Source organism: Trichechus manatus, unplaced genomic scaffold (genome assembly GCF_000243295.1).
Source record: "Trichechus manatus latirostris isolate Lorelei unplaced genomic scaffold, TriManLat1.0 scaffold00106, whole genome shotgun sequence".
Lineage (NCBI taxonomy): Eukaryota > Metazoa > Chordata > Mammalia > Sirenia > Trichechidae > Trichechus > Trichechus manatus.
In genome coordinates, this window is record NW_004444042.1 from 6,075,885 (window position 1) to 6,097,063 (window position 21,179).

At 34.8% G+C, this 21,179-nt stretch overlaps 1 protein-coding gene across 2 annotated transcripts in view; it reads right to left on the reverse strand.

The window, feature by feature from the left end:
• Window positions 1-21,179, reverse strand: part of ADK (adenosine kinase) — a 555,845-nt gene that overhangs the window by 269,091 nt on the left and 265,575 nt on the right. For both annotated transcript variants that reach the window (XM_004383208.2, XM_004383209.3), the window contains exons 5-6: window positions 19,777-19,949; window positions 16,252-16,360 (exon numbers count right to left, since the gene is read on the reverse strand). In XM_004383208.2, coding sequence (XP_004383265.1) covers window positions 16,252-16,360; window positions 19,777-19,949 — 282 coding nt within the window. The remainder of the gene's footprint in view (window positions 1-16,251; window positions 16,361-19,776; window positions 19,950-21,179) is intronic.

Sequence of the window (21,179 nt, forward strand, 5' to 3'; positions counted from 1 at the left end):
GGGGATCACATGATACGGGATGCAGTGACTGAGCTCAGTTAATTACTGAGCTGAGAAGTTTATCCACAATCTAAAGGCTGTGTTGGGGGGAAGGGGAAGGTAAGGATTTAAAAAGGTGCTCCTTCCATTATCAATAATTTGCAGGTGAGCATTTACAAAGAAATATTTTATTCTTAGGTTGATAGGTTTTCTATTTAAGTTTATTTAGGAAGGGGTACAAAAGGCCAATGCCCCTCAGATGTTGCTTGACAAATTCTTTCTCTTCAAAACAGCACCAAACACACAAAAGAATCACAGAGCAGTTTGCTGCAATTTTAAAAAGTAAATTAACCCATATATCTGTCAGATGGCTCTTTTCTACTTAAGGCGAAAATAATTTGTATATGTAAACATGATATGAGATGGCAGAATGCAGTTTTCATTCACAACACAAATATGAGAAACTAAGAAAAGAATGATTTACAATATCGTTTTGATATATTATACACTTAAATATTTCATAATCCATGATAAGAGAAAACAGATGCTTATCATTATTTTTGAAAGGATTCAAGTGAGACTGAAGGAAATCAGGCCTCATGGTTAGAAACCTAGAGATAAGGCAGAGATTTTCCTAGTTTTTATCTGGATTTATTGGGATTCTCCATGCCTTAGAAATCCTACCACCCCCAGTAATGATAGTTATGGAAATTAACATGGTTCATTGACGCCTTGCTAAAGTTCTCAGAAATATGGCTTTATAAGACTGACATGTTTTAAGATTGCTGTCAGGATATGATAATTTAATATACCCAAGAGTATACTAAATATTATGGACACATCTGTAAAACTAATAAGTCAGTGGACATTCTGATTTTTAGCAGTGTCTACACACTGTATAACAAACTTCCCACAAAGTATAGTCCGAATTTAGCTCTCCTGTGAAAGTGGAAATGTTACAGTCTACCTTAAAACATCACAATCACCACCTGACAGACTGAAATAAAAATGACACTGGGGAATATTTATAAAGAGCACTATGCATAAAAAAAAGTCTTGGGTTATATTCATGTAGTTGAAATATACAGATATTTTTAAAGACAGCAAAGGAATTAAATGTGAATGATTTTAAAGAATACTGCTCATTGCTGGCACTTTTTGTTGCTGTTGTTGTTGTTAGGTGCTGGCAAGTTGCATTCTGACTCATAGTGACCCTATATACAACAAAACAAAATGTTGTCCAGTCCTGCACCATCCTCACAATAGTTGCAATGTTTGAGCCCATTGTTGCAGCTACTGTTATCAATCATTTCCTTGAGAGTCTACCTCTTTTCTGCTGACCCTGTACTTTACCAAGCATGATGTCCTTCTCCAGGGACTGTTTCCTCCTGATAACATGTCCAATGTAACTGAGACAAAGTCTTGCCAATCTCGCTTCTAAGGAGCATTCTGACTGTCACTAAACTAAACCACATCATTTCACCATTAAGTCTGTTTCTTCGCTTTAATATGTTCTTGCAGAAACCAATACTTGGTTGATACAAGAAAGCAAATATACATCCACAATCGGAAAAGTTTTAGAAATGCAGAATGTATACCCTCTAACATGTAACCATACTGGAGTTACGTATCAATTTAATTTACTATTCACTGTGGCAGGGGTTCTTGAATTGGGCTCCATGAACTAATAAAAACTCTTTGAACTCCCAAAAATTGTATGAAAATTTTGGAGGAAATGAATTTTTCTGGGAGGGTTCAAAGCTCAGAAAAGATTAAAAATACTATACTAAGCTTATCGATCTACCTGGGAAAAGTGAATTGACATTCAGAAGTAAAATAATATTTTTAAAAATTCAATTTAGTTTATTTTAGCTTTCAAATTAAATAAATGTTAAAATTATAAAAAGCTATATATCTGTGAAAAATGATTTTTGAGGGATGAATAATGCAATGTTTAGTGCTCATTTACTCTATTATATAGGTATCCTTCAAGAAAAGATGAACTAAAAAAATTTTGGTAGGTATCTCTACATTTTACATTTCATTTGATTCTGACTGTTATAATATGGTAATACATGGCGGTCTTAAATTCTTTGTAGAATGAAAACAGAAATAAATACTTTGAAAAATTAATACACAAAATGACCAGTCAGGAAAGCAGAGTAGAACAGGGTAAGAGATCAGACAGAAATTAGATGTCTGGGATGAAGGCATAATAGGGGAAGATGGGAAAGAAAGAGTATCACAGAGAAAAGTATCCAAAGGGCTCATCACAACTTAAAAGTCTGTGCCAAAAATCAGTATAGAAACCAAGAAGGATGTGATTCAGAAAAGTAGCAATCTATCTGTCAGAACATTTCAACTATTTACAGCTTGCTAATATTCCTAATTACCTCATGACAATGTCTGTGAAAAAGATAGTATGACTATGTCTTGGAAATCTAGAGAGGTTCTCTCCAGCTTCAAGAAGCTATATCCAAGGGGTAAAAAGAACACACAATACACTCAAGAGGTTGGAGTCAAAAGAGCCCTATTATAGATGAGAAATCTTTATTGGTCTGAAATTGGGTAACAGGAAATATGGAACTCCCCTTCCAGAGTAAGCAATAGAAAGGAAGAGGGCTGTTTTCTCATTTCTTCATCCCTCTTTAGAAATGTAATTTAAAACAAACAAACTTCACCTCCCACATGTTATCTACGTAAACCACTAAAAAAAAATTTTTTTTGACATTTGAAAAACAAATTAACCCAAAAACATGGTAGCATTGTATCAGGAAGAAATAAAAAAGAACGAAAGCTTACAAGACCTTTAGTGTGTTTACAATAGAGAAATAGCTATGAGCAAGACATTAGAATAGACTTAGGACTTTCATTACTTACGTCAAAAAACAAATTCATTATTTGTCCAATTAGGAACAACTATATAATTTTTTAGTCATAATACCTGCATATTGTTAAAATTATTTTGAGTGATGTGGAAGTAAAATTAAATCTAGGGGGCTTGGAGAATAACTGCTAGTGGGTACAAAGTTTCTTTTTAATGGCAATGCAAATGTTCTAAAATTAGATTACAGTGATGATTGCAGAACTCTATCAATATACTAAAAACCATTGAATTGTATACTTCAAATGGGTGGACTTTATGGTACATAAATTATATCTCAATAAAGCTGTTAAAAAAGATTAAATCCAATTTTGTTTATATGTGTGGGTATAAATGACAGAAAATATAGAATAAATCATATTAAACTATAAAGATTCTGTAATATGTACCATAAAATAAAATATGTAGGAAAACAGATACACTTCTACAGATAGTTTATGTACAACTTTAATGATACGACAACTGGCACATGAAAATGTACACTGCCATCAGCATGTTTATAAAGTTTCCCTCTCTTAATCATCTTTATTAAAGGGATTTAGTAAACATTTCATTTTCTCAAGCAATTGTTAATTTGCCTGAAATATATAAATAAACTAAATGGAAGTGGAAACACTTCAGTGGGTGATTAATTCAATTGGGGCTCTGTAGAAGAGCCTACGGTCTTAACAACCAAGTGTTGCACATGTTTATTTTGTTACCATTCTGAGGCAATTAGCACATAGTGTGCTTTCCAATCTCACATAAAATTCCAAGACTTCATTACAATGCCCCAAATGCCAACACAAAAATGTCCAATCTCTATCTTTAGGGTTCTAGGTTTCTTTAACTGACACTATCTTACTTCCTCTAAGCATGTCAAAAGATCGTCCTGTTTAAAGAAAAATATTACTTTAACATTCCTAAAGATTTTTCTCACTTTTGATGGGGAGTTTTACTTTTGATAGCTACCAAAATTAATACTTAAGAAAAATTACAGGAATACACTCAACCTGGGGAAAATATATTGCCCAAATCATAGAAAATATTTATAAAAATCACTCAAAATTTTCAAGCAAAAATCAAAGAATGTCCCTATTAAGGCTGAAAGACTGGTAGTAAATATTTGTGTAATCACAGAACATCAATGATATATGGAAAATGAAAAAATAATTAAAAATTGAACTCTAATGCTAATGCTTCTTTTTCTTGTATCTCTTTATATTACACGTAGATTAACAAAGATGCCTTTACCACATAGTCTGGGGCTTTATTTGAAGGGATTGTCAACTTGATTCATAAAAATCTAAACCTCTGCATGAAAAAAAATTCATATGTATCGAACATCAGAAATTATACACAAACATGAAGACTTCCAGATAGAATAACCAACTCCACATGCTTCTTCTCCTTTTACTCTTTGAATTTATAAATGTAGTTAAAGTCACTTGCAAGGAATTTTCAAATAAAGGCTTAACAATTCATAGACAATACCTAATGAAGCGGTCCAGAATAACCTTGTTGACATCCAGTCAATTCTGACTCATTGCGATCCTATAGGGCAGAGTAGAACTGCCTTATAGGGTTTCCAAAGCTGTAAATCTTTACAAAAGAAGACTGCCACATCTTTCTCCCACAGAGAGACTGGTGGGTTTGAACCGCTGACTTTTTGGTTAGCAGCTGAACACTTAACCACTTAGCCACTAGGGTTCCTCAGTTCAGAACAGGTTGGTTAAAAATGCAGGAATAAAGACATATGGTGATCACTGACTGGGCCAATATAACAGCAGTTCCAATACATAAGAGTTAAAAATTACACTTAGATCAATGGTAAAATGAAAGGCCAGAGATAGTTCAACCATCCTACCTCCTGAACTAGTATCTCAGAAGATTATGAAGATTAATTCATAAACTCAAAAAGTGCTTTGAATTCTAATTATGACTTACTGTTACATCAATTGTCACTTATAGAACAGATCAATTTTTTAAAACAGATCCATTAATTCATTTATTCTGGCAAAGTATACTTTTTCTAATAGCATAGCTTTCAAAAGATATTACAAAGGTTTTTCGTATGTTCTAACAGGGTTCAGGGTGTTATAAACAATTAATGGGCTCGCTGCTAACCAAAAAGTTGGCAGTTTGAGTCCATCCAGAGGTGCCCTAGAAGAAAGGTCTGGAAATATTATGTCCAAAAAATCAGTCACTGAAAATTCTAGGGAGCAGTACAGTTTTTTGATTTCGTTTCATTTTGTTTTGTGTGAATGTCACACAGATATGTTTACGTAATATTTACCTTTCATTTTAATTTTACATTATTCTGGTTTCTATTAGGTTACCATAACAAAGCAAATTCACCCACCTTCACTAGAGACCTTCTCAAATCTTTTCCATGACAGGACTAAGAAAACTACATGACACACTATAAATCTGGAGCCTACTCAATACAATCTTTTAAAACTTATCATGTTCTAATGTAACCACATATTTTAGTACAAATATTGCTAGAAGATGATCAAATTTCCCCCAAATGGCAATTATATCGTTCATTATATATTCATTCTAATTTTATTCAATGTTAACATTTCTGAAGTATGAAATTTCAAATATATTATTTCTTAGATTGGATTGCTTATCATTTATCACAACACCTCATTTTAAGGACTTTAGTTATTACTTTCAGAATACTGATAAAGATTTAATTGTAACTGAGTCTAAATAACAGTTATACTGAGATAAATTATTACTCATGGCATAGGTATCAATTTTAGTAAAAAATCCAACCAGGCCAAACAAAGTGGGAGATATAAAACATAAATATCTGTTATTGATTACTACTTGTTCTTTGTATACAGATACTTCCATTTCTTTCCAAGTACAAATTCTATTCGTTCCCTCCAAGGTTGTACACTTCTCTGTACCACGTTTCTTCCACTGGCCTATACTCTAACTTGCTTATCCAGAGACAAGTATTACTAACACTTGAATACCCTACACTCAGAACAACCATATCTTCCAAAATGGTGAGATTTTAGGCTGCAAAGGGATAAAAGAGGTCAAGGCGGAGTTATAAAATAAATACAGACTAAGAAAAAGAAGATCTGAATAAGCCATGGGAAGTGGAGAAATTACAGAAAGAAGAAAATAGACAAGAGTCACGAAGGAAAATTTAAACTACAAGTTCCATATTCTCAGACAATTATTGACAAACTATGATTTATTACTCTTTTATTTATAGTGCCTGTGATGGTTAATGTTATGTGTCAACTTGGCTGGGCTACGATTCACAGTGGTTTGGCAGATACTATGTAATCGCCTTCCATTTTCTGATGTGATGTTAGCAGCCCATCAGTTGAAAGGGGAGTTTCTTAGGGTATATGCCTCCAGTATATAAATGGCTGTTCTGGCAAAGCTCACTCTCTTTTTTGACCCTGCACTGTTCTCATCGCCTGACCTATGGTTCTTGGGATGTAAGCCTGCTGTCTGACATGCAGATTTTGGATTCGCCAAATCTGGCAACTGCATGAGACAGCAGAGGCCTCCCCAGCCTGCCACATGAACTACAGATTCTGGGCTCATCACCCCTGCAACAACATGAGCCAGGAGAGGTCTTTAGCCTGTTGCCTGACCCACAGATTTGTGAACTGCCAGCCCACCCAATTGCTTGAGCCATTTCCCTGAAGTAAGTTTCTCTTTCTCTATATATATATCTATATATACTTTACTGGTTTTGCTCCTCTAAAGAACCCAGACTAATACAGTGCTTAATTTTTAATCAATGAAAGAAGACTGCATGTGCAGTTGACTTAGTTTATACAAAGTCACAAGCTACGAAAGGTTTTGTTAAACTTATATCTTAAATATTTTTGTAATCTCTAAAGTTTAAAATTCCTATAAGAAGCCCAAACTTGCAAGCTGATTAGTACTTTAGAATGTATTTGCAACTTGGAATCTTTTTCCCATAAAAAATATTATTATAAATAGAGGACAGAGAAAACACTTTGTATGATTTCAATCTTTTTAACTTTATCAAGACTTGCTTTGTGATCTAACATGGGTTTTATCCTGGAGAATTATCCATGTGCACTGGAGTAGAATACACATAGAATATTGTGCTGTTGCTGGGTGAAGTGTTCTATACATGTCTGTTAAGTCTAGTTGAAAAATATTCCCTGAAGTCTTCTTAAAACCAAACAATAGTTTAGCTTAGGTAATAAATAATGTCTGCCTTGAGCACTGTGCTCTTTTAAGAACTATCTATATGGGATCAGATTGACAAGACCAACTTGAAAGATTAGATGGGAAATCGAGGGGGCAGTGAGTTTAGGTTAATAGGGAAGGAACAATTAGGAAAAGGAGGGTGAGAATGGTTGTACAACTTGAAGAATGTAATCAACGTCACTGAATTATACAAGTAGAAACTGTTAAATTGGTGTATGTTCTGCTGTGTATCTGCTCAACAACAACAAAAATAAATTTTAAAAATTAGATAGGTTTCTAGACAAAATCCTGCTGTATGCATAATTTAGTCAAAATACTGCAGGGCTCCAGAAGAACTAGATGGTGCCCGACTACCACTACTGACCTGTCTGATCAGGGTCACAGTAGATAGACCCTGAAAGAATGCGTGACAAATGGGGAACAGAACTCAAATTCTTAAAAAGCCCAGATTTACTGGACCAGTTGATACTGGAGGGTTCCATGAGACTACTGCTGTCATGGATTGAATTATGTCCCCCCAAAAATGTGTGTATCAATTTGGCTGGGCCATGATTCCCGGTATTATGTGATTTTCCTAAATGTTGTAAATCCTGCCTCTATGATGTTAACAAGGGAGGATGGGCAGCAGTTGTGTTAGTGAGGCAGGACTCAATCTACAAGACTGGATTGTGTCCTGAGGCAATCTCTTGAGATACAAAAGACAGAGGTGAGCAGAGAGACATGGGGACCTCATACCACCAAGAAAGTAGTGCTGGGAGTAGAGCAAGTCCTTTGGACCCGCGTTTCTTATGTGGAGAAGTTCCTAGTCCGGGGCAACATTGATGAGAAGGCTGACAGAGGGAGAATGCCTTTTCCTGGAGCTGACGCCCTAAATTTGGACTTTTAGCCTACTTTACCGTGAAGAAATAAATTGATCTTTGTTAAAGCCATCCACTTGTGGTATTTCTGTTGTAGCAGCACTAGATGACTAAGACAATCGCCCTGAGATATTCTTTAACTCCTGAACCAAAAATATCCCCTAAGGTCATCTTTTACTGAAGTAACAGATTGGCACAGAAGATAAAAGATATTACCTGTGACTACAGTGCTCCATTAAAGAACCATCTACATGAGACCAAAAGGTCAATGGTTACTCTAAAACAAAAATGAGAAGATAAGGGAACAGGGAAACTGGAGTAATAGAAATGAAACAACCAGAAGGCAATTAAAAAGAATGCTGACACATTGTGAAAAACGTAGCTAATGTCACTAAACAATTTGTGTAGCAATTGTCAAATGGGAACCTAATTTGCTATGTAAACTTTCACCAAAAACACAAGAAACTATTATTTAAAAAAAAAATACTACATATGACTGACAAAATATTAGGATAAATTACTACAATGTTAGTAATGCTACAAAAGTAATCACTTAAACATTAGCTAAGAGCTTTCAGAATGATTTTATTTCTTAAATTTTATTGTGCTTTAGGTGAAAGTTTACAGTGCAAATTAGTTTCTCATTCAGATATTTATACACAAATTGTTTTGTGATATGGTTGTTATCCCCGCAATGTGTCAGTACTCTCTCCCTTTCCCTTTGTACCCCAGGTTCCCTGTGTCCATTCGTCCAGTTTTCCTGTTCCTTCCTGCCTTCTCGTCTTTCCTTTTGTGCAGGTGTTGCCCATTGGTCTCGTATACTTAACTGAACTAAGAAGCACTTTCCTCACTTGTGTTATTGTTTGTTTTATATGCTTGTATGATCTTTGGCTGAAAGGTGGACTTTGGGAGTGGCTTCAGTTCTGACTTAAAACAGTGTCTGGGGCCCATAGTCTCAGAGGTTCCTCCTGTCTCTGTCAGACCAGTAAGTCTGGTCTTTTTTTGTAAATTTGAATTTTGTTCTATATTTTTCTCCAGCTCTGTCCGGGACCCTCTACTGTGACCCCTGTCAAAGCTGTTGGTGGTGGTTACCAGGCACCATCTACTTCTTCTGGGCTCAGGCTGGTGGCAGCTGTGGTTCATGTGGTCCATTAGTCCTTTGGACTAATATTTTCCTTGTGTCTTTGGTTTTCTTCATTCTTCTTTGCTCTGGAGGGATGGAACCAATAGGTGTATCTTAGATGGCCACTCGAAAGCTTTCAAGACCCCAGACACTACTCACCAAAGCAGGATGTAGAACATTTCCTTTATGAACTATGTTATGTCAATTGACCTAGATATCCCCTGAGACCATGGTCCTCGGCCCTCAGCCCTAGTAACTCGATATCTCAAGGTGTTTGGATGTGTCTAGGCAGCTTTTATGACTTTGCTTTGGTCAAGTCTTGCTAACTTCCCCTATATTGTGTGTTGTCTTTCCCTTCATCGAAGTTAACACTTGTCTACTATCTAGCTAGTGGTTTTTAAAGGATAAAGTAGTAGCTACAGAATTATACAGAAATACATAATAATATTTTGGGGGTGTTTTTCAAGTCGGATCACTGTTAAGACTAATTTCTCAACAAAATTTGTGACTTTTGTTTTTACTTGGTTATTCCCTATATCACATGCATCGGTCATAGTTTTGGCCATTTTCATACTCAAATAGGTCAAACGAAAAACAATAAAATTTGGGGACAGGGAGAGAAAGAAACAAGTTGGTTAACGGAGAACTAAATCCACAGTTTAAGACAAATACACGTTCCAGGAAAAGTCAGTATAGAACAATGGTCACAGAGATATACCCTAGTTAAGTTATTATCAGGTTCAAATTCAAAGAAAAAATTAGGCAACCTTGCAGAAAAAAGAAAGTCAATAAAAATAAGGAAAAACCGAAATCAACCTGGGGACTTCTGTTTCCAACCAAGATGGACTTCCAAGGAATGGATTTTCACTCCCACCTAAGTAAGTGAAATACTGATGAAATACATAAAATAATAATTTGTGGACAATGGATAAAAATCAGAGATAGGATAAAACAAGGTAAGTTCTACAGTTACCCCAACTTACTCCCTGAAGAGATTCCTCTTTGCGGTGGGAGGAGGGAGAACCTAAACAGAGTGTGGTAGTCTCCAGATGTTGAGGAGACACAGTTCAGAATTCAGAGAGGCCATGTTGGCTAGCATTTGCAAGTGCAGAACGCCCAAGAGAAGCGAGCTGCTTGGAGAAGACCTGCAAAATAAGAGAATTCTGGAGATCTGCAGGTGTTACCCATTTGAGTGTTGAGCATATGCGTATGAGGAAAAGACCTGAGACCAAAGTAAGAACCATAAAAATCACACGTGACAGAATTAGTAGACAAGGGTATTAAAATAGTTGTTACAACTATATTTTCTAAGTTAAAAGTGGTAGAAAATAAAATGAGTATATACTAAGTAGAGACATGGCAGGTGTAAAAAAAGGCCCAAATCAAACTTCCAGAGATGCAAGTTATAATATCTGAGGTATAAATACACTGGATGGGCTTAAAGGTAGATAAAAAATTACAGAAGAAAAGATTAATAAACTTGAAGACATAGCAACAGACACTATTCAAAATGAAGGACAGAAAGGAAACAAGAAAAAAATTTGCAAAGAGTAACACTAAACTATGGGACAATATCAAGTGACTTAATATTAAATCTCCAAAGGTGGTTGAGGTGAGAGAAAAATTATTTAAAGAAAAATTTGCAAAATGAATGAAACCTATAAACCCACAGATTAGAGAAGCTCAACAAATCTGAATTACAATAAAACTATACTCAGGCACACCATAATTGCTTAAAACTAGTGATTTAAAAAAAAAAATTCTTAAGAGCAGAGAGAGAGGAAAAAAAAAAAACCATGTTAGGTTCAGATGAACATAGATAAGAAAGACAACAGACTTCATTTCAAAAGCAACGCCAGACAGATGAGAGTGAGGAAACAGGGACCAGAGTCAGCCTCCAGCCTTAAACAACAACAACAAAAACAGATACAATGTATGAAACAACAGTTCTTAAGACACAGAACATCAGGCAAGAAACAATGGTGCTCTCTGAGAGATGGGAAACAATCGAGGTAAGCTCTATGATTGCAGAGGCTTACTGCCTTGAGAGTTTCCAGACTGAAGCACGAGGATGAGGATGGGGGATTGAATCAAAGCCCAATAGACTCCCTGAATTGAAGAGATACAACTGAGAGTCTGGGGAGACTAAAGCAGTCAGAATTCAGAGGCCAGAATACCAGGGATGAGAGAGCTGCACAAAGAACCCTGGAATCTGTAAAATGTCTCCATTGACAATTAAGCAGAATACTGATCTATGCCTGGGACAGAACGATTAAAAAATACAGTGAAATCTGTGAGAGCTGGAACTTGATGGCCTGCCTTGTTTTTCCAGGTCTGGCAGGTTTTCTGCCTTTGACAGGGTGCAGTCTTACCACTTTTCTGTCACTTGTTTTAGTGGATAATATTTGAGTTTTCCTTCTCTGACAGGTTTCCACCTTATACAGGCTTCAGCTTTCACCGTTTTTACATCATTAGAAGGAAAATGATTGGTGGGAACGGTGCCTGGGTACACATATAGCTTGGCATAGTGGCTGCCTATTCCCATCGGGTAGAACAGAAAATTAATAACCGATGTAACATTGAGTTGAGAACTCAGGAAAGTCTTGCCTAGGTAGTAGCGAATATTTAGCTTTAGGCCGGGGTGTCTCAACCTTGACTCCATTAATATTTTAAAATGGACAATTCTTTGTTGTAGGGAACTGTCCCATGCACTGAAAGATATTTAGGTGTTTAGCAGTATCAACAGCCTCTACCAGGAGTAACAACTCTCCAAACATCACAGTCAAAAATGTCTCAGACATTGTTAACATCCCTATGGGTCAAAATCAACCCAGGATAAGAATCACTGCCATAGACTGTCCACCTAGCATACTCTGGACCTACAAAACAAATCATAAAAGCAAGACCCAAAAGCACGAAAGTTGTTCTAAGTAACTGAACTGCATCTCAGAATAAAGCTTAAGAAGATTAACAGGAATACAAAAATATCTAGTAACCAACAAAGTTAAATTCACAATGTTTGGCATCCAAACAGAGATTACCAGGCACATAGAGAGATGAGAAAATACAACCATTCACTCAAAACTGTCCAAAATTGACACAAATAAAATTAACATAAAAGGACATTAGAACAGTTTTTATAACTATATTATGTATGTTCCAGTATAGACAAGCAGGAGGTAAAAAGACCTAAATCAGTCTTCTAGAGATGAAAACAATAACTGAGATGAAAAAAAAAAATACACTGGATGAGATTAACAACTGATCAGGTATTGCAGAATACTAGTGAACTAGAAGACACAGCAAAAGAAACTATCCAAAATAAAACACAGAGAGAAAAAAGAATCCACTCCAAAAATGAAAAGAGCATCAGTGAGATATGAGACAATTTTAAGAGGCCTAATCCATGGGTAATTTAAGTCCCTGAAAGAGGTGGGGGCAGGGAGCAGAAAAAATATTTGAAGAAATAATGGCTGAAAACATTCCAAACCTGATGAAAGCTGTAAGTTCACAGCTCTAAGACGTTAAACAAACCCCAAGAACAAGAAACACAAAGAAGGCTACACTAAGGCATATTATAATCAAACTGCTTAAAACCAGTAATAATTGTTGTTATGTGCTGTCTAGTCGATTCGGACTCATAGCAATCCTATGTGACAGAACAGAACTGCCCCCAGAGGGTTTCCTAGCCTATAATCTTTATGGAGCAGATTGCCAAGTCTTTCCTCCTGCAGAGCAGTTGGTAGGTTCGGATCGCTAACCTTTTGGTTAGCGGCTGAGCATTTAAACATTGTACTACCAGGGCTGCTTCAGTAATAATTAACCAATCTCAAAAAACCTGTTGCCGTCGATCATTAGGAAATCTTAAAGGTAGTCACAGGGAGGAAAAAACGTGCTACACTCAGAGAAACAAAGATAAGGGTGATGAAAACAAGGTCAAATCAATGAATTATTTTTCTTCTTTAAGAACCAACTTAAAAAAAAAAGCAGGAGGATGAGAGAAGCAAATAAAATTCAACATAAGTAGAAAAATGGAAATAATAAAGAACAGAAATAAACATCTACCTGATCTTAGGATTTCCCAGAAAAAATGCTAAAAGATAATGAATGTCTACAAAGTTCTTTGTTTTATTACACCAAACAAGTTGTCATTTATGTATAAAAGCAAAAAGAAGTAAATTTAAAACTCACAAAAAGAGGAGCTCTTAGTCCTTCCTGGGGAAATAAAAAGTTTGATGACAAAACGCAGCCGTTCAAGGGGTACTCAAAATAAACAAGGAGAGGCAAAACTGTGGTAGTCAGTGACAAGCATTTAATTTTTTTAAAATACAGAATTAATATGTCAAAAATTATAATAAAACAGAATGTAAATGTTTAAACACTAAAATGCAAAAATAAAAATATAACTACTAAAAATAAGGAGGAAGGATGAAACATTGAATGCTAATTTTCTCACTTTTCATAGCAGTTAATCAATATGTATTGCTTAAAAAGGAAATACATAGTTTAGAAAAATTAATTGCTTTAATTCTCTAATCTTTTTTCACAAACATTTCCTAACTATCATAGTTTTAGAAGACTCTTTTAGGAAGTATTATTTCTTGTGTGGGAAGAAACATATAAATCAATCTGATTCCAAGGTGACCAGCATCTGAGATCGGTAATTGTTTAAAAAAATGCAATTAGCTAGTCACTATAACTAGTAGTTCTAATCATCTTCTAACAGGGAATTTGAGAATCTGGTTTAAACACAGAAGAGCTAAGCTTACATGCCAAAAATGGTATACCTGCTATTAAAGGTAAAAAACAAAACACTTAATGCTTTCTTTAAACCAAAAGGGTTTTTACATATCCAACCAAATGGGTTAGGACACCCATACTCAATTGTAGCTTTTTAGCAGAAAAGTTTTTGATGTGGACTTGCATTGCAGCTTCATTGCATTATATGAAGGAGAATGTAAGATTAACATTCTGAATTTTCTTAATGGCCATGATCATTGCTCGTTTATGGAGTAGTCAGAAGAAGATCCAAGTATGGAGATCTAGTTTTTTATGTAATGCAGACCTGTCTTAATTATGGAAATTGTAGAACAGATGTTCTGAGATTTTTCCTTAGATCAAGAACTTCTTGTAATTAAAGAGTTCCTAGTCTCAACTTGTTCAAACCCAGTAAGTTGATGGGAGGTAACTGCTGATCCCATACAGCCTGTAAGTATGAGGGAAAACAGGACCTCCGCTGATTTGTTGACCTTTTGATGTATCCTCTCAATGTAAACTTGTGGTCTGAGCATACACTAAGACTAGACTAGATTATACCTCATTCCTGAATGCTCTAAGCTCAACGGGAATTAAAGATTTAGAAGAATGACCTTGGAAAGAACATTACATTTCAGAGGACAGTTCACAGACTTCAATGAGTAAGAATTATGCCTTTAGTTGTTAGCAAAATAAATATTTGTTGAATGTCCACCAAGAACATGGTAGGCATTCATCCCTGGTATATCCAATGAGTCTATTTCCAGAACTATTTTGAAATAGACAAACTCCGAGTAAAGTGTAGATTTACCTGGCAATGTGAAAGAGCATTCTTTTTTTTTTAATGAAGTTCTTGAAATTGAAGCTAAGAGCCTGCAGTTACCATCCGGGATATCAACTAGAAACCATTTTGTTATTTGCTCTGGCTGAATATACCACACAAGTGTCAAAAATAATTCAGTCTTCATTATTAATCTGACTAGAACTGATAAATGAATACCTCTAGGCCTTATACAAAACTGTACTTTCAAATAAATAGTCAACAGTGATATAAAAATTTCGTTCATTAAAAGATGGCCTGATGCTTTATAGTACATAATTGTTAAAACTTGGAGTTATTTGTAAATAGGCTGCTCATAATTTGGGGTCTAACTAGAATATACAGAAGTACAGAAAACTGTAATTGTCCAGCTGAAAAAAACTTCATCACAATATGGTATCATATTTCATAGTCAATGTAAATCATGCCAAGCTTTAAACCATGTGCTCTTTGAAATTCAGACCCTCAAATGCAAGATAGCTTGAAATAGTACCTAAACTCCTTGTAAAGAATCACACTACCAAGACATTAATTAACAAAAACTGAGACCATTTTGAGAAATAAAATAGAAAATAAAAATAGTTAAAGGGGAAAATATTTTAAATTTTTGAAATATTTCCCTACATATTGGCAGAAGAGGTAGCATGACTTTCTTTTTTATCATCTCCTCTATGTAAGCATTGATTTGACAGTTATAAAAGGGTAGTATTTGCTATATAGAGGAATAAATAAGAACTCTGTAAAGCCTACAGCATGCATACAAACATGTTGTAAGAGACATTAACACTAAACTGAAAGAAATAATTATGTTTTCAATAAACATGTTCCTACTGGATAATCAATTTTTTACACTTCTTACCAGCTGTTTCATGCAGCTCAGGTAGTACACTAGCTGGCAGCTGTTATGCCAAAACCATATATTATATGCATATGAGGTGTCTGTAATTTTTCTTAGGTATCTACTTATCTGTGATCACTCACATTTAACTCACATTAAATAAAAACAAGGTAATCATGGGGTGATTAATTCAGGAGGATTTTTAGTACAGTCCTATTTTAGAAATGAATTCTTAACCAATTATTTTTATGTCAGGAGATTTACTAATTCAAACTATATGCTGCCCTCATTCACAGATTTAAGAGATCTGTCATGATCAATGTTTCTGAAACATTAAATAAAAGGTGTCATGGAAATTACTATGGACTAAACAGCAATTAAGATTTTTAAGGCCAATAAGCTCAAACTGTTTGCAGTGAATATTTATGCTAATAATATTTTTCCAAACAATGTATACATCATTCACAAGTTGCCTATAAATGTAAAACGTAAATTTTTAGAATTACTTCAAAAGATGTTAAAAAACTCATTCAATACAGAATTTTATGCTTGGTTTAGAAGCTCAGATCCATAACACATCTAAAAAGTCAGAGGCCTAAAGGTAAATAAAATAATTATGTTACCATAAAAGGACCATATTTCTGTTCAATACTTGTAACAAGTGAACCTAACATACACTCGAGATGGATAAGACATTTGCAGGATAGGTAAATGACAATTATTTAAAAATGTACATCAGCCAACAACTATATAGTCTCAACATGTGTCAGAAATTTGAATTAGGTAAGTACTTACTGCTATATAACAAACTCTTGCTTTTTCTACCAACAGCCAGTTTTTCTCCAGATCAAGATGTTTTTCCTTTTTATAACAATTGGCAGCAGCAAGATTAGCTACAAGGGACCTAAAACAATCAAAGAAAAAGGAAGTAGATTTTACTGATACTACAGCCAAAATGGGCCTGGTGGTACCATGGTTAAAGCGCTCAGCTGCTAGAAAGATGTGGCAATCTGCTTCATAAAGATTTATAGCTCTGGAAACCCCGGGGTCGCTATGAGTGGGAATCGACTAGCTGCCAGTTGGTTTGGTTTTGGTTTACAGCTAAACCTGTCTTGTTCTTCCATACAGTTAATTCCCAATTTTTTTTTTCAAAAATTTGCTGTACAATTTTAATTCTTATTCTTCAAAACTGCTGTATATTGGTTTTTCAATAAATGTAAATAAAATTAATTTTGCTTTGAAAACTTTTTGAAACTTGTTGCTTCTGAGATAAACAGAGACATTATGTTAACGCTAGGAATTCTGAGAACATCACCTAGTATTTTAAGAAATAGGCATTTAACTATGCTTTTGATACTGAAATGATAATATTATCTACTTTGTATATTTTTGGAGCCCTGGTGGCGGAGTGGTTAAGTGATACGGTTGCTATTCAAAAGGCCGGCAGTTCGAATCTACCAGCTGCTCCTTGGAAACCCTATGAGCAGTTCTACTCTGTCCTTTGGGGTCGCTATGGGTTGGAATCGACTCAGCTGCAATGGGTTTGGTTTCTTTTGGTTTTGTATATTTTAATAGTAGAAAATACCGTTAAGAAGTAAAGCTACTATGTTGTTATGCCAAAAAAACTATGTAACTAAAAACTTTTATGGTAGAAAAAAATATTTTTACAAAAATAAGTACCAAAATACCATACATTGACCCTCACGCTTTAAAAGCTAAATATGAGATTAGTTTCACAATATGCACAGAGAAATGTAGACCATATTTATTATGAGGAGTTAATTTGCAAACCATTATATTTTAAGGACTGGAATCAATTAAAATTAGTTTCTATAGTTGCTAACTCCTAGGACTGCTCCAATTTTGCAGCCGGAAAATCTAAGCAGGATGCTGCATCTAAAATCTTGCTAGAAGTGCCACATAGATCATTTAATCATTGCCCAACAAGTAAACTTAATGAAATAAAATTATTATTTACATTACATGTAAATTAATAAAAATACTTTTCTTCCTCATTCTGATCCAGAATTTACAAAATAACTTGGCCAATTTTTCTTTTTTCTAATCAAGTGGCAAACAATTATGGCTTAAAAAACATCCTCTCATAGCTTGAGATGTTTGTAATACGTTTCCTCTGTTTAAAAAAAAAAAAAAACTTCCAAAATATATTTTTACTCATCCATTGCCTGTATATACTGAAAGATACATTTGTTTATGTTAAATTAAGTGAATGAAAATAAGAGTAATATACATCAATATATTCAGATATAAAACAACTATATTATGAACTTGAAAAAATGAGTTCTAATTTAAAAATTTTAGTAATGAAGACTTTGGGGAAATTTTGACACATATAGTCACTAAAAAAAAAAGCAAACATTTCTACTACAGGCTACTAAGCTCTATTTTGATAATAAAACCACTCTTTGACAGGAAACTACATAGCTTCTCCAAAAGAAAAGCTAAGAAAAACCAAGTATCCACGTTAATATAGATTAATACTACATTATCCAAACTCCTTGCGTACTGAGTTTTAGACACTGGTAACAAGAGTTACAAGCCCTATCTCAAACAATTTATCCAAATCGATTACTCTCCAGAATTTGGACAATGAGTTAGACAGTGAGGGTCCCCCCTCCTCCAGTTTCTGACCTCCCATATCATCTGAATAACTGTGATCACCATAACCATAATATTAGCATATAAATTAAGCTTTTGACATCTGGGAGACCTAATATTATCATAACTGTTCTTTAAAACAGCAATTTAGCACACAAAAACAATTTAGCAATTTTACCCTAGCCTGAGTGGTATCAAAGGCACAACTTAACCCATTTTTCACTAATGGGAAAATCTTACACCTGCAGACTAAAGTTGGTTTTAGAAAATTTGAAAAGGGCAGAGGTCTACCCAAATACATTTCAGTGCCTCCACAATTTTGCATTTCAAACATAAACAAATGGATGAACAATAGATTTATTTTTTGAAAACTTAAGATCATAAAGTTCTCCTACAAACAAAAAACAGTTACAGGAAAGGTCTGAAAATGGCTTTGGTGCCCTGATTTAAAAAAATAATAATGTATTTTATTTTTGTTCTTGAGAACATACACAGCAGAACATACACCAATTCAACAATTGGTGCCCTAATTATTTTTGAAAGTAATATTTTAGTTATTGAATGATTACTGTCCATACTGATCCCCAGTACCCAGAACAGTATTAGCTTCCTGACAGATATTTGCTGGAGATCAAAGAATGAGTGAGAGAAAATAAAGGGGGTAAGAAAGGGGAATGGAGGAAGGGGGATAAGGTAGGAAATAAGAAAGAAGTTAAGTAGGAAAAGGAAGGGATTTAGGGAATGGAAGACAGACCTTAAACAGTTCCAACTACAAGAAATGGAAGATTTCTAGTGAATCACTCTATCTCAAGAGATAATCTTTGATAATTCTACAATATAATAGGTAGGAGAGATATTTTGTTTTTTCCCTTGCACAGGGAGAAAAAACCCTATGCTGATAGCAAAGTAGAAATAATGATGTTAGCAATGCATGAGTGTCCTGAAGGAATGCCTCTCTGTAGCTGCAAAAGGTACAAATAAAACCAATGCATGGAAGGCCTAAGACATAAATTTCATGTTCATATAAGGGACAATTTTCTAACAAGTAAATAAAGTTGTATAGAAATGTGATGGATTATTTACTGAGTGGTATATTACCCATGACTGGAATTTTTTCATACAGACAAATGACAATTTCCCAGAAATACTTTAGAAGAGCTAACTTATATGAGACTGGAAGCAGTATAGTATTATATATGTGTCCAGTATGTAGTACCACATATATACATATATATGTTTATGTATATGTATGTATGTGTGTATATACAGTTGTTGTTGGTTGCCATCGAGTCGGCTCTGATTCATGGTGACCTCATGTATATATTTGTAATATTCCAATCTCAGGATACAGTGAAAAGAACATTCTTCAACAAACTAGCTAGAAGATATCAATTAAAATATTTACCTTTTATGAACCTAATTATAAAAAGTGGGGACCGGATGAGACACTCTTAAACTTCCATTCCATGTCTAATATTCTATTATGCCTCATGAAGACAATAGCTGACTCAACAAGGTAAATTTAAAAAAAGAAAAAAAAATGAAGTGAAAAAAAAGAAAAGAGAAAAATGAAGCGAAAAAAAGAATACACGTTTATCAAACATTAAAAGCAATTATAAATATGAGGTTCAAATTCCATTCAGATTTTACCACTGTTTATACAGCCAGTTAGTATAGTGCTGCCCTTGGAAGTACACTGACCTGTTGTCACCAGTGATGCAAGCAGCGCAAGTCCCTGTTGGCTGTTCATTCTGCTCATAGTAATGAGCATCCACATGGGCTTCAGCAGCTTTTGTCTTCAGGATCTCCCCAAATTTATCTACACCAATGCATCCAAAAAATGTTGCCGCTTTGTGTGGCTTCTGAATCATCCACTGAAAAACAGAAAAATAAATAATTTAATGGGTTGGAAAAATGGTATACATAGTTCAGTATTCTGCCACGGACAGTGGCATAAAAGGGATGCTTTGCGAGGAAAGATGGCTGTTATCAATGGAATTTCAATTCTGCATTACTACCTACAATATAACAAATTGATATTATACTATTTTGGGGGAGAGAAATAGAGCATAGTGGTTAAGAGTTCAGAATCTAAAGTCACCAAGACCTTGGGGCAAAAGATGGGTTGATCTAGGAAAGTAACAGTGAGTCTCAGTGGAAGTATTACAGCACTGTAATAAAGAGCCCAGACTCTATATTCAAGACTGCCTGGGTTCAAATCTTGGCTGTCACTTCTAGTTGTATAAAAGCAAATTACTTAATATCTCTGTGTTTCGGTTTCCTCATCTGTAAAATAGGAATAATAGTTATAAATATACTTCATAAGGTTGATGAGGATTAAATGAAATAATGTGAGTTAAGGCACTATATCAGCCAATGGTCTGCTGCTATTCATAAGGTTTGCACTGGCTAACTCTTTTCATGAGTAGAGCAACAGGTCCTTCTTCCTAGTCTGTCCTAGTCTGGAAGCTCTGCTGAATCTTGTCCACCGTGGGTGACCCTGCTGGTATTTGAAATACTAGTGGCATAGCTTCCAGTATCACAGCAACACGGAAGCCACCATAGTACGACATACTGACAGATGCGTGGGGTAATTCAGCCTATGTACAGTAAGAGTTTGTCTGTTCAAACTGTGCCTGAAATAAGGGCTATATCAACTCACTACCAGGCTTACAACTGATTTATACCTATTCCATGATCAGGATTAAAGAATTGAAATGTCTCTATGACTAATCAATATTACTTAAATCTACAAGACAAAAGTAGACAAATAATAGAAATATTCTGCATGTTTTGTTATATACCCATTATTTAACATTTCAGCAGAGGAAACTGCCTGACATTTTGGCTATTTTTGGTACCAGGATATGAGGACACTTGACAAAATGTGTGACTTTTACTTTTGATCAGTGATTTCCACTCAAAAGTCCAGCATCAGAACAATAAAAGAGGGAAAAAATGGTGTAGATATAGAATCTTCTAATGGAGAGGAAGTCAAGCAATACCAAGTAATAATAGACTGGTTCAAATCTAGGAAGATAAGGGTAAATTTCACGGTAACCACAAAGAAAGTTAACAAACCTACTCATCAAAATAAAGACAAA